Source organism: Numenius arquata, chromosome 7 (genome assembly GCF_964106895.1).
Source record: "Numenius arquata chromosome 7, bNumArq3.hap1.1, whole genome shotgun sequence".
Lineage (NCBI taxonomy): Eukaryota > Metazoa > Chordata > Aves > Charadriiformes > Scolopacidae > Numenius > Numenius arquata.
Window position 1 is genome coordinate 35,717,008 of NC_133582.1, and position 16,913 is coordinate 35,733,920.

Below are 16,913 nucleotides of genomic sequence, written 5' to 3' on the forward strand. Positions count from 1 at the left end.
GCATTCACTAAAGATAGATCATGCCTGCATCTTTTGTAAGAATAAGTGATTGATTTACTTTCTCTGTAAAAGAAACAGAGTAGCTCGAATCTGCCTGGAACTTGATAACGAATCACACAACACTACAAAAAAAAAAAAAAAAGAGGAAAAAAAAAAAAACAAGTGGCTTTCTTTTTAAGGTGGAGATATTGGAGAATTAGTACAAGAGCTGGTACTTGAGTGAGGAACAGTATGAAGGAGAAGAAGCAGCAACCGATTTGTGTCAGAAATGGAACTGCTGGTCTGAAAGGTTTTTGCAAGGGGTGTTTCCCAGGACTAAATTTGGGCCCATGTATGTGGCAGTGGCACTGTTTACACATGAAAATCTAACTATGATGAACAAACTGGAGGGAGCAGTGTTACAAAGGAAGACTGGAATGTCTGTCATGCAAGAGCTGAATTATATAGCAATGATAGAAATGGGATGCATTACGAAGTCATGCAGTAGGAATGAATAATAACAGTATAGGCTTAGGAATTAACAAGAGGAGACCTCTGGAAAAGAGAAGGAACCATGTATGATCAAAGATAAGTCATAGAAGTGGTGTGAACTGGGGGTGAGAGTGGCAACAAATGTAGTCCTATAGTGTAAGGATATGTTTAATGATGTATAAAAATTCTGATCCACCTTTCAGAAAAATGGATTTGGATTCTCTCTGTCAGTTCCAGGAATGGATGAGATAGTCCTTGGGCAGTCTGTATTTGAGGAGGACGTAGAAGAGGTTAACAAAGGCTAATAAAATGGATTTTGAGGCTGTATTCATATGAAGATTGTAAGCTATCTCTGGGAATACGGGAGCATTCTCCTCTCTTCCTCTCATGCCTCTTTGCATCTGGAAAGCAGAGGTTGTTGTGTGGTGAGCTGAAATGGGGAACTGAGGCAACCAGAAAGTAAGCCTTGTTTTGGTGGGTTGTTTTTGAGGTGGTTGGTTCACAGGTTCTGTGTGCCAACTGGACATCTGCAGAAGATGGGCACAAGGAGACTAGTATGGGGGTGGAAAAAAATTGTCTCTTGAAAGTGGCAATCTGGGACTTACCTTTTTGGTTGTCGTGTTTGGTAATGGCCTTTGAAGTATGCATTGAACCACAGAATCACAGAATGCTATGGGGTTGGAAGGGACCTCTGGAGATCATCTAGTCCAACCCCCCTGCCAAAGCAGGTCCACCCAGAGCAGGTCACACAGGAACGTGTCCAGGCGGGTTTTGAACGTCTCCAGAGAAGGAGACTCCACCACCTCTCTGGGCAGCCTCTTCCAGGGCTCTGCCACCCTCAAAGTGAAGAAGTTCCTCCTCATGTTTAGGTGGAACTTCTTATATTCAAGTTTATGCCCATTTCCTCTTGTCCTGTCGCTGGGCACCACTGAAAAAAGACTGGCCCCGTCCTCCTGACACCCACCCTTTAAGTATTTATAGGTGTTGATCAGATCCCCCCTCAGTCTTCTCTTCTCCAGACTAAACAGACCCAAGTCCCTCAGCCTTTCCTCATAAGAGAGATGCTCCAGGCCCCTCATCTTTGTAGCCCTGCATTACAACCACTGCATTACAGACAATTGTATTCAAGGAGGCTGTTGGAAAATGAAAAGTCAGGAGGACAAAACCATTTAATCTAAAAGAGAGTGTTGGCACAAGAACAAGTGGATATGAGCCGTCTGCAGACACACAGTAGGTCGCGTATGAGAAACTACTAATTGCAGAAAATAAAAGTTCCAAAGCAGCTTTCAAATGGCAGTAATTCAGAATGAATTTGGGGAGCTTATGGATTAGACATCGTACAGCTAGCCTGCCTGTCATAACAGGAATTTACCTGAGAAGACTCCTTTGGGGTTCTGTGTTTCCATCTCTTGTTTTTTCAAATAGTCTTGCTCAGAAGTGCATACAGAGTTAGACGTTTTGATGAATTTCTTGATGCTAGGTGTTTTCATTGGCTGACTTTCCCTCTGAAGCTGCTGTATGGAAGGGGACAGAAATACATATATGTGGGGTGAAGCTGATGTGTAACTTGAAACTGAGCTCTGATTGAAACTGGATTCTCTGTCTGGGATTGCTGTTGGTAAGGGACACAGCTGGATTTTTACGTGTTCTTGGACAAGTGTTGCTCAGGTTAGGTCATCAGGTCTGAAGTGTACAGCTCCTCCTGTTGATTAACTTACAGTATAAGAAATGTTTAACGTATAGAGCAAAGACTTTTATGTGCAGCTTGGAAATGTATAGGAACCTCTTTTTCTTGCATAGACTTTAAAACCAATCCATATGCGTTTGTTTATGAAAGAGAAGGAGAGTCAGGGAATTGGTCCATTTCCATGTGCCTTTTGACTGACAGCATAAGCACAATGGTTGTTCCATGTGCTGCTTCCAGGGGCCCACTGTTGGACCATGAGCCTTCTTGCTGGGTGAATCGCTGTTAGGAAGGCTTTGTGCTGTGTGAAAGCAGCACGTTGCGTTTTCCAACTAAAAATCCTGACCACATTGGGAAGGAGTTTTCTGTAGCAAATAGGGATTAAGCTCTTGGAGAAGCTGTAGGCTTCTGTTTGCTTACATGAGCAGATTGCCAGCCTGCTGCTTTGGGCCCCTTAGTTACTGACTGGGACTGTGATACCAATGAGATGTTCAAAAAGTGCTGGTTGCTGTATCTCTTTGCCAAGGAGAAGAGGTAGTTACGGCAGAGTGCTCAGAGAACGGGAAGAGAAGCTTGGCTGGGAACTAGGTCCAGCTAGTATTTGACATCTCAACAGGTCTGTTAAAGAAGGGAACAGCAATTGGTGCAAAGCAGTCATCGTGATGGGTTTCTCTGCTGATTTGTGATGGAAACCATCCTCAGTGTGTAATTAAATAGCAAGTGTCCTGAAATGGGCAGAGCTCATGGCTAATGTCCATTCAATCATGATTTTCACTCATCCAAAATGACATGACAAGCATTTAATTAGCATTCCCCCCGAAATTGCTTTTTTGTACCTGTTTGCTATGGATAAGAGGAGTGGCCTAAGGGGAAAGGAACAACAAACATAGCCCTTTGTCATATGCAGTTGCTCATACTCTTGTTCATTAGTGCAGAACACACAGTTTTGATGTGGTAGGAGTTTCTACATGCTGCTCGGGTTCTACAGGACCCAAGTCATGAAAGCAGTGGGACATAAATTGATAATAAGGGAAGCCTGCTGTGGAAATGGTGTGATCTGTTTTGGAGTATCTGTAGCTGGTTGACCCATTAGTTACCATAGCAGGTTACTAGTCCAGCTTCCTGGCTCTTGTTATGTTCTGTTGATCTCCTGCTAGGATGGTAAGATTTAGATTTTGGGGCTGTTCGTGCCCTTCTTCTGGAGCGGCTGATAACAAATTCCTCAGTAGATTTTAGGAGCTGTAGTAGTTAGTGGCTAGTGATTTTAGAGCAAATAAAGGGAAAGGGTTTGTTTTCATAATCATGAAATGCTTCCTCTCATTACAAGTGAGTAATAAAGCACTTAATTTGACTTACAACATTTTAATTTTTGAAAGCATTAAATGGTGTGGAAAGTCCTTATCTATTTTATTACGGAGACCTTTAGCAAAAATGTAACCTGAACAGAGCTTGAAAAGTAGATGCAAGTTGTGTGTTGAAAAATACACAGACACCTTCACTTTATGGTAAAGGTGGAACACTGAGAGTCATGAGGTGTAGTTCTTGTGTGCCACGATCCTCGTTTGAGCTCTCTATCTGCAAGCTTTATTTAAATGGGGAGGCAGAGAGATGATAGTCTCTGAGGGTGTAGGAAGGCTTAAAATATCCCCAGTGCTCTAAAAATCATTCATTTGAAGACAAAGTTAAAATGAGAACTGATTTATTTGAAAAGGAGAGGAAGGAAAGCTGGAGAAACTTGTAGGTAAGAGAGTTCCGCACAAGTCCCTGTAAGTCCCCTGGCTGGTTGTTGGAAGAAGTGGACGGTCCCTTTACTACTGTGCAGCCTGCCCCGGCACAGGAGTCCCCGTCTCCTCGCGATGCTACGAGGCTTTGAGACTATTACATGGGAGTCAACTCGGGCCCTGTGCCAGCCCATACATAACCTCACCTCACCTGGGGCAAGGCCCAGTTTTTCTGCACTCGCTGTCCTGAGCAGTTCTGGAGGTCACCTCTGACCTTGTCCCGTGGGTGACCACTGTCTCGTGTATCCTCTCGAGGGCTTGACTGTCTTCCAGACCACTTTTGACTTAGGCGTATGCGTTTCCAACTGTGTTGTGGAGAAGAAAAAAAGGGTGGGTAGTGGGGAAAGTGCAGTGTGTGTCCTGGACCGCTCACATCACTGCTCACTTTTGTTTGCTTGGTGTCCTTGTTCTGTAAAATAGTGGCAGCTGATCTTGACCCACCTCTCTCTACGCCAGTGGACAATGACATTTCAGACTCGGTGTCACAGACACGGGGTGGATTATTGTAAATAAAGGCATATTCCTGTGCAATCCCAAAGTTTGTCCTAAGGATCTTCACAATATTTAACCGTTTTCATGTAAAGGTGATGTTTCCTTTCTCCCAAGTAGCGTCTGAGTTGCCTGTCTGTGTGGATGTGTATTTATTTGTGGGGACTGTGTTTGAGATCAGGAGCTAAGCTGAGACCTCAGTTCTCTGGAAGAGCCTGAAGATGACCTTTGAGAGGGAAGAATGCTCTTTAAGACGTCTTCCCTTCCAGAACTGTGTATGTGCTCCTCCTGTCATTTGAGAGCTTCAACTGCTTGAGGAAGGTGAAGCTTGTTGTGATCTGCAGAAATCAGGACATGACGTAGCCCGAGCAATTCGTGGCCTTTTTTTACTTATGCCTGGGGAGCATATGAGGGCTGAAGGGGAATGTCTCCAAGCAGAACTTTTGGCAAGTTAGACTTGACTTTGCTGAATTAGGAGGGGTCTGAGGAAGGAGTGAGTTCAGTCTGCTCTTTTTATCAACTCTTTTGAGAATTACCTACGTTTCCAGGTCTACTGTGCCCTCAGTGGTAGCGCTTGTTTCCAAAAGGGAAATAGTGAAGTCGCTCTCTTCAGTAGGTTCCGTGGGCAGGCTTTTGGGAGGCATCTTTCTTTTCTTCCATTCAGGGGAACAGTTTGAGCTTGTCTCAGTCTCTGCTGTTTTTCTTCTAAGACTCTGCCTTACTGGAGAATTACTTTTTCCTCTTCTTGATCTCTGCCAACCCAGTAGTTGCTGTGATTCTTTTACATGGTTAAGAGTATCAAGCATATCTAAGTGAAGCATATGCTTTGTTGTCTTTAAAGTCCTTAGGTCTTTGTTTTGGGGGAGCGCTGTAGGCAGGTATTACACAGTAGGTAATCTTCCCTTGTGATTAAACAAGATCTTGTTAAAGGAAAAACAGAAACAAAAAATAACTTGAGGAGGAGCTAGGCTGGAATCAAGCCGAAGGGCCCTGCTCCTGGCTGTGTTGGTGATAACCTGTAAACATTAGCACAATTCCTTTGGTTTTGTTTTCTGCTTATAGTAATATTATTTAAGCACTTTACAGAACCATTATGAGCGTGAAATCTCTTGAAGTTAATCATAGCATGCATTGAGTATCAAAGATTAGCCTCTTGTCTAAGATATATGGATTTGCTTATATTCAACAGGTTAAAATTTTGAAAGAAGCTTTTAGCTTTTATTAGCAAGGCTACTAAATTAGCATAGAATGCTAATTGCTTTAAATACACAATGAGTTGCTGAGTACACAGTGTAATTGCTGTCTTGCACTTCTGTAAACACTCCAGATTCTGATCTTGTGTGTAGAATTCACGATGGATTCCACTCTTTGCATGTCTGTGTAAATCCACTTATTTAGTATTTTGTGTTCATTGTTCAAGAGAAACTCGCAGGTATGGTGGATTTTTGTTTGTTTTGTTTCTTTGTTTAGCTTTCAAGCTTTAAAGAGTGCTATGCTTTTGATAATCTTGCAGATGAATAATGCTTCCTTGAAGTCCTGGACAGGAAGCAAAAGTATTTCTTTGAAGGATTCCATACTGGATATTTTTTCCATAGTTGCCCTGATGTGTGAATTGAGAGAAGGTTCCTAAATACCTATTTGCAGTTACGTAACACTTCCCATAGTCATCATCATTAACCTTTGCGTTATGAACTGTCTGTTCTTTGTATGTGTCATAACATCCAAGCAGTTATTTAAACATTCTGTACCAGAAATCTTGACCTTTCTCTTGAATAAATAAATGAATGAATGCTAAATTAGTAAAATATGTATTTCTGTGTCTTTGTCACACCTTTCATCTACCTATTTCAGAATGCTTTGAAATAGTAACTGGGGTTCTCAACACTTTTGTAAAGGTCTCAACATAATTTACATATATATATATATATAATAGAGGGAGGCTCAAAGCTGTAAAATCACTGAACAGAGGTCACTCACGTTGGAGTAAATTGGAACTTGCAAGTCTCGACTTTGTGTTCCCTGTCCTAATATTGCCTTATTTTATGATGTGCGTCTAGTTTTGGTAATCCGTCCCATAGCTTGTATGTGGTGCTGAATTACTACACCTAGGCAGGCACGCTGTTTCTAAAAGTGCTCTTGGAAAGTTGTGGGTACAAGATGTGAAAGCAAGTTCCTCGCCCGCTCTGACACGCCGGGGGAACAGGGCATGGGGCTGCCTGCTTCATGGGGGTTACCTGGAGCAGAGCATGTTCTTCACTTCATGGTGCTACTGCCTTTGTGTAGCTTCTCGGCCTCATGCTTCCTAGTGAGCTGGATTTGTCCGCCCAGGAGTAAATCTAACGTTGAAATTTGTAAGGAAGGAGCATGTTTGCTAAGAGCTATGCTGGGAGCATCAGTCGTGCTGTGGTAAAGAACCTGAGTGTTTGTTGGCTCGTTAGACAAGGTTGTTGCTTGCTTGGACTGCATCAGTTCAGCAGTATGTGCTATATGAATTACACACAATGGCTGTTTCCAAATTGATGAGTAGATGTGCTTTAAAGCATGCCTACAATCCCAGTCCTCCACTTTCCCAGGGAAAGGCGGATTCACTGTACCGTTTGACAGCTTCCTGCCAGCCTGTGTGGGCTTCTTCCCGTTGGGAACCAGGGAACCATGCAGCAGAGCTGGGGAGAGGATGTGTGTCCGAGTCTGGTGTGTGATGAGATGAGGTCTGGGTGCTGTCCTGGGGCAGAGGAAATGCCACCGGTCCCTGTGTGTGCCCATTCAGAGCCAAAGGGCGTGTGGGTAGAAAACTGGCTGCTGCTGACCCCAGTCTATACCAGTTGCTTTGTTGGGCAGACACCAGTTAGGAGTAGAACCCTCTCTTGTTTCATTAAGGACGCTGCCCTCTCTGGTACCTTGTGTCTTCCTAAGAGTTCATCCTGTATGGATTCTAACTTACTTTCTGCAAGACCACAAAGTCTTGTCTTGAGGGCACCGAGTTCCCTGGTGAGGATTGTGGTAATATTACGTTCCTTTTCTGGGAGGAGCGTGGGGTTTTGTTTTGCTGCTGTTTACTTTGAGGAGACTGATAGGAGCAAAAATTCCAAAGCACAGGATTTATGTCTGACTTAAACAATGTGACTATAAAAATAAAGTGTTAAGTAATTGAAAAGAGTGTCTAGCACGACCTTGAAAACAAATAAAAAGCTTTCAGTGTTTCAGGTTATTTTATCTTTTAAGGGCTTAAGAGTCAAAACTTTACTAACGTAGTTAGAGTTTTAGAAGCAAACTTGAGTTATTTTGAAGCAAACTTGTTACAATGTGCATCTGTAGCAACACAAATGCTGTCTTAGAACTTGGGTAGGTGGGTGCTCTACAGCTTCAGTGATACGGGAACTTGAGGAAGTTCCAGTTTCAGGAACTGGAAGGATAGAAAAGACTATGCCCTGCCTCTTTGTAAAACGTGGATTTCCTTTGCTCTTACTTCGTGTGTATGTAATGTATTTTTAAGTAGATTTATATAAATATGTTTCATACGTATTTATTCTACATATGGATATTTATATAAATGTGCATCTGTATTATGCATAGTTATTACACATATAACTATATAACATAGTTAAAAATCTGTTGTTAGAGGTCACCATATTACTGCATAGGCATTATTGTTACATGGATGGGCTCTTCAACTTGGAGATCCTGATCTGCTGGTTCTGTCATAGAACAACAGGGAAAGTCTGACATTTAAATCTGATTAAATTGTGATTTAAATAGTAAATTGTTCTCAGTGCTGAAAGAGTAACAGTGTTCTTAGAGTTTCATCTGGCTGCGTGCTGCAGTTGTTATGGTGATTCAGATCAAATCATTGGGATGCTGGTTTTCCCTGGATCTGGCTATGCTAGCACTCATACATCAAGAAAATGTCTTTCAAAATCCCTACTTCACGTAAAGAACAAATACTTACTTGAAATGAGAGATCAGGTTTTAGGTGTCATTCTAATCTGTTGGGTTTTTTTGGTCACAGCTGCTTGGCCTTATACTCAATACTCAACATCCTTCTGCTTTTCTGTTCCTCTTTTTTTAAATGCGAGAGGAAGAATTGGTATTCTTGAAATGAAATGTGTTGAAATTATTTATGAAGGGGAAAGTTATTTCTAAATAGGAATGTAGTGTGTGGTTTTTGCTGATCTCCTTTTCTTCATTTGAAGCAATTATTCTACCTATTGGTGCAGTGCAAACAATGGGAGAAATCATCAAAGCAGTTATTCAGAGAACGGAATGGGTTTGCTCCTTTAAATTAGATCCTTACTGAAAGCATCCTTGTCTTTAACATAATAGTAATTCCAAGTATTTCAGATTTATTTTTTATTTTTAGAGATTAAGTCCTCTCTGCATTGAACCAATGGAAAAACTTACTTGGGTTCAGAGTGTTTTTGTGTCTAGTCTGAAGAGAAATTTTCCAAAATACCCATGTTAAAAAGCAGAGCTTATATTGTGAGCGTACCGACTAAGAGGGGTTACCTTGTAAGTGGAGTAGTTCAAAGGTGTGAGGGTAGATAGAGTGGGCAGGGTGGGGAGTTTATACTGACTTGCTAGCATATTTTAAATTATCACTTTTTAGTGTTCACTGAGGATCTTACTCTTGCTGTGAATGCTAACACTTAGCACTTTTCACAGATGAGGCAAACAACCTTACCAGAGTATCAAGTTCACCAAAAAATTAATGCCAACTACCCATTTAATATTGGAGTGTGATAGTGTAGCTGAACATGCACATATATTTTGGAAATTCCTCTTTTATTAGTGTCCTTTTTTTAACGTCTCTCCTGACTGTGAACTTCTAATTTAGTAGAAGATAATATCAATGCATTTTTTAAAGAAAAACTACAATTTAGTTCCTGAATGTAGGAACTGAAACGCTTTTCCTTGCCTTCACTCATTTTTTCTTACTGTGAGTTAATGAATGTCTAGTAAATTTATTCTGGCTAGGAAGTCCCTTTAAAGACAAGGAACCAAAACATTGTTTGGACTTTTTTTTCATTCCATAAACAAGATGGGACTGTGTACCAGTAAGTGCTTTGCATCCAAACTGTGAGATTCAATACAAACTGCATATAAAAGGTTAGTTAACACAGCAGAATTGCAGAAAAATAAAAATGTTAGTTCCAGAAATTCAGTTGTACTTCATTTTAGGCAGTTTTTTTAAATTATATTTTATTTTAACTTGGTAATCCACAAGAGTTGAAATACTTTGTATAACGAAGAGCACGGTTATTTGTTTCTCCGATAAATCACAAAAAATATTCTATATTGATTTTTAGTTCTGAAATCCCTCAAGAGCTATGCACTTACAGAACGAGACAATCTGAGCAGGCAGGAAGCGTTGCTGTCAAAACCCCTCGACAGGCATAATCAGTATTTCCAGCTCTAATGAAGATCCCTGACACTTGGAAGAATAAGAAGTGAGTGGAGATTCTAGTTCACGTTTTATGTAGTTTATTCTGAAGTCTCTGAGAAGTTCAGCTTTGAACTTGAATTTCATTTTGTTGAGGAGTTTAAGATTCACTTGAGGAGACAAAATACTATAAAATCTGTTCCAGCGGACAGCTCTGAAAACTTACATGTATGTCTTTGTTCCTGTTGACTACTGAGGTTTATTAAGAGACTTTATTTCTCGTATTTGTAGGCATTTTTTGTACTGCATATGTGGGTTAATGTCAAACAAGGAAATTGAAGTACATGCACATGCATGTAAGTGTGGATTTACATAAAAATCCATTGTATTTAAATAAAAAATTAGTTCCTCTTTCTTCATTCTGTGAAGAGGGAGAAAAAGATCTGTGAGACAGGTCTCCTCTGTAGTCCCATCCTCCTGTCATGGTTGGTCTTGGGTTTGAAGTGGAAGATGAGAAAAAAATAACTTTTTTTTAAGTTGCCTTAACCTGGAACACTGTGCTGTACAGTTTGAACACACAGGCTGAGAGGAGAATTTTACTGAGGCTCCAGTTGTTGAAATAATCGGAAGTGATAGAAATGAGATTATCTCTACCCCATTTTTATCACTTTTGTACATGTGCACTGCTTGCTTTCAAGATTTTTCAAGAACTGTGGGACTTTGGCTTTTTTTATTATTCTTTAAAGGCTACTCACTGTTCTTACACTGCTTTGGTTTCGAAATAATGTTTTTTCTGTGCAAAGGATTCCTAACTGCAATTGATGCAAGTCTGCAAATTGAGCTGTAGAAATTGAGCAGGATGTCTATAAAATGAAGAATGGTTAGGGTGAGTTTCATCTGCATTAATTCAGTCGTCTGCAAGATGGACTTAGAAGTCTGAGCTAGCGCTCTTCGGAGGCGATGGAAAGAACCAGGCTGGATGAATCATCCTCTGCAGGTGTCTCTTTTCTCTGACAGTGCAGAATGCTTAGGAAAACTGGCTCGGAGATCTTGCTTTTTGAGATGTAGTCAGCTGATGTGAATCCCACCTGCAGTGACTACTTGTGAAAAACTTTTGACTTAACTCTTTGAAATGAAATCCCTGGGAACTCTTAAGTCAAAGGAGGACTGAGAGGAGGCTCTCCAGGGCATTGCACGCTGTCCTTGCTGTTGGGTTGTCCTTTTTCTTTTTCCTGCTTCATTGTTACTCCCACCCCGTCAGCCTCTGCAATATGAGGCAGTACTTCTACAAGCAGCGATCTATTAAACTACGTAAATGTTATTCCTCCCTAGAAAGCAGAGTAATTCCTCCATGGATCCTCTTGGGGAGGGGGGGAATAGTATGTCGTAATGTAAATCAGGTCTGTCATAAAGTATATATGCGAAGTAGATGATTTAAGGCCACTTAAGCAATCTTAATTCTGCTTTATCTGAGTTACTGTGACCTTCTCTCATGTATATACTCACATGTATACAGAAATCGCCATATTAGAACACGTATTTTTGAAAGAAGCAGCCTAATATAAAACAAGATTATCATCAGTGTCACTAATGCCTGTTCAGTTTGTTGAATTTGGAACAGTCAGAACCTGCAGAAATCCCTGTTTCTGGGTGTATCTGATTGCAGCTGAGGTGTTGATAGCATATAGTGAGCTAGAACAAAGTAGTTCTTCAGCAAATTTCACCCTGTCAAAAACAACACAGGACTCAAGTCTCTTAGCTTTATTCGGGACTTGAAGAAGGAGGATTCCGTAGTGAAGACGTGTTTTTCTTATAGCTTGAATTGTTCTACTCTTCTTTCCTTTAAATATGTCTAGTTCATTACTTTGATTGAAAAGCAAAATGCAAATATAATTCTGTATGTGCTTGGAAGTAATGATGTCTTAGATCCTTACTTATAATATTTCCCTGTCAGGAATGGTGCTTTGGAGGTATTCACTGAAATCTAAGGGACGCAGGGTTTTCTCTGTATTCGATGGAAGGAAGCTGCTGCAGAGGGCGCATTGAACCCTCTGTACTGGCCAAGCAGTGATAAAATACTTGATTCAGGACGTTAGTGTAGATGCTCCTTAACAGAATCTGTGTTTTAAAACTTGGGAACCATGCTTTATTTATTGCTAAGGTTACACCTCCTGCAAGAATCCAGTAATAGTTCTGTAAACAGAGTTTTAAGCTAGCCAGTTTGAATCTGGACAGCATTAAATGGCATGGTATGATCCTCTTCTGTGTTGCAGATATTTACATGAAGGTTCTAACGTTTTAATTTTTTTGTAATCTGTGATTTGAAAAGGATAGCAGGGAATTCTTGGGATTTATGTGTGTGCTAAATGGCAGGCGGTTTCTCAGTTCCTTGTATGGATGCCAATTCCAGTATTTGTCTCTCCTTTGGAAGTCAGATGCTCTTCTGTTTTGCTTAACGGCATGTTTTGTTTAAAAGGCTCTATGGATTCTTGGTAACTAACTGCTTCCACTGCCAGAATTAATCCTCTTTCTATCACGTGTCTCCCTTTCCACCCCCTCACTTAGTTATTCTTTGTGAGTTACTTACCTTCAGCACAGGACTTTGGTCATTTGCCAGACCTCAATTTTTTTTCGTCGATATTTTCAAGATCTCCTTTATAATGCAAGGAATAAGAACATTTGAAATGAATGCAGCAAGTAGCAAGGCTGACTTCTTGTGTTTTCTTGTCCTTTGTGCTTTTTTTCCAAGAAAAGCATGACACCATGTGTTAAGGGGAAGAATTTCACCTTTCTTGATTTATTTTCCATTTCTTCTTCAGTATTCTGCTCTGTCACAGTGATTTTATTTTATTATCCATCAAACGGTATGATTTTCTGTGTGCTTGCCTTGTCATGCTTTTTTATTTTCCATGTATACATCTTACAGCTCACTAGTTTAAAGCTAAATGTCCTTCAAGAAAAGTTGCAGTATCTTTGAAGAGTTTCTTTTACTGATAAATTTGTGTTTAGGTTTTGCTCAGGAATTTAAGAAATGCACGTCTGGAAAAAAGAGTTGATGAAAGTGGCTGGAAACCCAGAGGGGTCTCCATAGGAAAAGAATATGAAAAGATAGTGCTGTGAAGATGCTGATTATGAGGATCCGTGGTAGCTATGTAGTGCAGTACGAGTCCCTGTTACTCACCATTTACCTCTTTTTCCCAGTAAACGAAAGGTGAAATTGAAAGGCAGGATTTTTTGGGGAAAGGAGAAGGAGGTACCTTAGGCCAATGTGTAGCGCTTATTGCAGTCAAGGGCATAAAAGTGTTTAAAAGCCGTATTTTGCTGTTAGTGTAGTTTCTGGGATTATTCAACACCCAGTAGGGTAAAATAGAGGCTTGCGTGTGTTAGAGTGTTGCCTAGTCATGAGCACTTGAGGGGCTGAGAAGCCAAATCTGATTTCAGGATGTATGTCCCCCAGCGATGCTGCACCTGCAGTGTCAGCAGGGGTCAATGTGCTGCTGGCTATGTGCACACAGAGGAGAAGGTATCCAGCTGCTGTGTGATATGTTCTGCATCAACATCTGCTTTGTATTTCTCTTGAGGAAAAGGTACTAGGCTGGATAGAAGCGCTGTGGAAGCCAAGTCTGCCCAGGGCCTGTCGGTTAGACCACACGCAAGTCAGTCCGTGGGTGCTTTGGAGGAAAAGACAAGGAATGCTAGTAGGAAGAAAAGCTTTGTTTCATACCATTGCTAAAGAAAAGATGCTAGGCTGAGTCACAGAGGCTTGCTTGTTTGGTAACAGTAATGAATTCTCTCTTTGCCTCCTCTTTGTTTTTGTTTGTTCATGTAGGTTGAATTTTCCTATCCTCCCCTAAAGCGTGGAGAAGGACATGACAGCCACAGTTTACCAGAGGAGTGGAAATACTTGCCATTTCTCGCCTTACCAGATGGCGCTCACAACTATCAGGAAGGTAAGAAACGAGAGAGAAAGTTGTATGTGCTGCTTCTACTGTAACCAAAAGAAAAATCCTGATACCTGAACAGTTGATCAACAATTCTTTTCACTAATAGATTTCCTGTTCTTCTTGCTTAAGTTGAAAAATACATTGGCAAAATGGTACGTTGCTTTCAGAGTTCAAAGTGAAAGTCTAGCATATAGGTGTACCTCCTACATCAAGAAATCAAATGTCAGTAAAAGCTTAAGAGTTACCTGTTGTTTGTGTGTAGTGCTAGCGCAGAACAAGGCTACTGGCTTTCTCAGAAGTTCTTTGAAGGGGGAACAAACTCTTGAGTAAAACCTCATCCAGTTTTGAGGTAAGGGAAAAATGAAGTTCTAAATTTCAGTTTTTGTAATGTATGTAGTCATTATGATTTTCTATTTTATCCTCCACTAATTTAGAGATTCTTAGAATGACCCACAAGCCATTCAGTGTCTGTGGAATGACATATTTTGAAAACCAGCAGATGTAAAGGGCAGGAACAGGAGCTTTAGTGTATTTGTCAGAAGAATGAAGACAGAATGATTCCTTTGCCACATAGTTACCAGCAAGTTCACTGCAGTTATTTTTGTGTGTAATATTGCATTTATTTCTTTGTTGATTTGACAGCAGTTCAGTTCATTGCCATGATATTTATATGCATATGCAGTTGTTTGGTCTGTTTTCTGAACAGCAGTGAACAAGGAAGTCACTTAAAACAGCAAAATCACAGAAACTCTTTAATACTGCTTTTAATACTTTTTTTTTTTTTTTTTTAGCTTGATGTACTTAGTTTCCTAATTCTCCAGGTTCCAGAGACCTCATTTGGAAGCAAAGGAAGTCATACAAAAATAATCCCCTTAACCAGCAGCTCTGGATCTTGATCTTTGTTCAATTTCTGTGGTGTTAAACACATAATGAGCAGTAGCCAGGAAAATCTTAGGCAGCTGCACTTACCTGTTCCCTTTTGGCTCAGTACCGTTCCAGTTAATGCTTAACTTTGAGCATATTCATTGCTGCAGTAAAAGATTATCAATGTGTCTTTTTTTGTAAGAAAAAAAAAAAGAAAGACTTGGTAACAAAACTGATGCGTATCCTTGGGTTTTGTAGGCAAGAATACACATGAACTTGAAATGGGCAAATATGTTTAAGATAATAGTTATGTTATGTTTACTGTAACTTTATTAGATATCTTTGAGTTTTAAATGAATTCCCACTGATAATTGCATTTTTGCAACGAGCATAACTTGGTACAGGAAACAATCTTAAAGGCTTTCTAAAACCCTAGGTGATCTCCATAATATAATTCAACTTGTTCAAGGGAATAAACTTTGTTATAAGCAGTGTCTCTTTCCATGCATATGAGGTTGTCTCTTCTGTTCATTTTGTTACTATAAAGCAAACAAAAAATTAATAGTCGGTTTCAAAACAGGTTTCACTCACGTTTTGAAAGGCAGTCGTAATGTCCTCTCCTTTACTTAGGATTTAGCAACTTTTTTGCAGTATTGGCAAGTGTGTATGTGTGTATATATGTCAAACCATAAAAGCCTTTCTCTTGTGATATTTTATAGAGATTTTTTTCTTTCATGTGGCACTTGCACGGACACAGTAACTATTTTGTGTGAGACTAGGATTCACAAATCTTTTTTTTTTTTCAGCATAGTGCTGCTGCATCGATACCTGCCTTGGCAGTGGTAGCAGCTACTGTAACCTTTCAACTGTGTGTGTCCTCCTTGGTGGTTTCTTCCCCTATCTTCATCGCATTTACCTTCTTAATGGCATCACACTCCAACTGTACACCTTGCCTCACAGTGCCTTATCTTCACTCTTCTGTGCTGGATTCGGAAAGCATATGCCTGTACCTTTCAGTGGTGCTTCTCTGCTGTCAGCAGCTGCTTCTGAGCACCTGTCAGTGGGCTTGTAGGAGCCTGGTCAGGCTAAACATGAGGTTGTTGTCAGAATATCCATATTAGCACAGCTGGAGCTTCTTCCACAATGTGGAAACTAATTTGCGTGCAGGCATAGCTTTATAGATGGCTCTTTCTTTCTTTTTTTTAAACTCTCAGGGAATGTGTGCCAGTAGTTTCAGTAGTAAACCTTTTATAAGTAAGTGATGCTGAAAATAAAAATGCTGAACTCTTGTTAGTGACTTACGAAACAGTCTTTTCTTTTTTGTAGATACTGTATTTTTCCATTTGCCACCAAGATGTGGGGATCGAACCACAGTATATGGCGTCTCTTGCTATAGGCAGATTGAAGCCAAGGTAACTTTCCAAGTTGTGAACTATATTAATGAAATAATAGGCATGATGCATTAACGACTCAAAAGTTCAGTGGCTTGCATTACACCAACAGTCAAACTGTGTGATCAGCTTACATTGGAAGTCTGTGAAAATGTGCACAGTAGGTAGCTACAAAACTTGAGAATTATTTCTTTCCTTTATGTCCACAGGCATATCGTGATCTTCTGAAATGTTCAAGGCAATTGAAAAATTTATTTTGGTTCTTGAGACCTGATGCAGGTATCTGCACCAAGTAGCAAAGTGAAGCTGACAGTATGTCAGGTGGCCAACTTGTGTTTCCAGGAAGTGTTGGATGGAAAGAGTTGAGATTTCTCCAGTGTGTGACCACAAAGAATTTTAGAGTATTTGGGGGGATCTGACCATGCAAGTGTAGGGATGTTTCTCTTGACCTACCTCCTTTGCCAAAAGTACGCTTGCAGAGTGGACCAGAATCTTCCCATCCATTGTAGCTGCTTAGCGATACTGAACTTCCAGCGGTAAAGCTGGAGATTTGATGAGAGCTACGGGGTGGACCTGATCACACGGAGGAAATTATGTACTTATCCACCAGAATCTGCTAGTTGTAGTTACTGCTTTTCAAAAGTAGTAACAGTAGTATGATCTGGACACTTACCATTGAGAAGTTATTACAAATTTCTTTAAAAATTACTCCCTTTTTCAGTGAGGTGCCAAGAATCTGGAATGCAATGTGGGTTTGAGTTTTAAATGAGTCTTGTATTCAGAAGATGTAAGTTATGTACTCTGTTTTAGTGTTAATCATACCTTGATTATATTTCAAGTTCCTGTTTATGCTATAGGAGAAATTTTACACATGCAGATTTTAATTCCATTTCTTTTGAACTAAATCCATAT

General features: G+C 40.2%; 1 protein-coding gene across 1 annotated transcript in view; it reads left to right on the top strand.

The window, feature by feature from the left end:
• Positions 1 to 16,913, top strand: part of AVL9 (AVL9 cell migration associated) — a 39,084-nt gene that overhangs the window by 2,293 nt on the left and 19,878 nt on the right. Inside the window, exons 2-3 of the mRNA XM_074150674.1 lie at positions 13,632 to 13,752; positions 15,937 to 16,022. Of these exons, the coding sequence (XP_074006775.1) occupies positions 13,632 to 13,752; positions 15,937 to 16,022 (207 nt within the window). The remainder of the gene's footprint in view (positions 1 to 13,631; positions 13,753 to 15,936; positions 16,023 to 16,913) is intronic.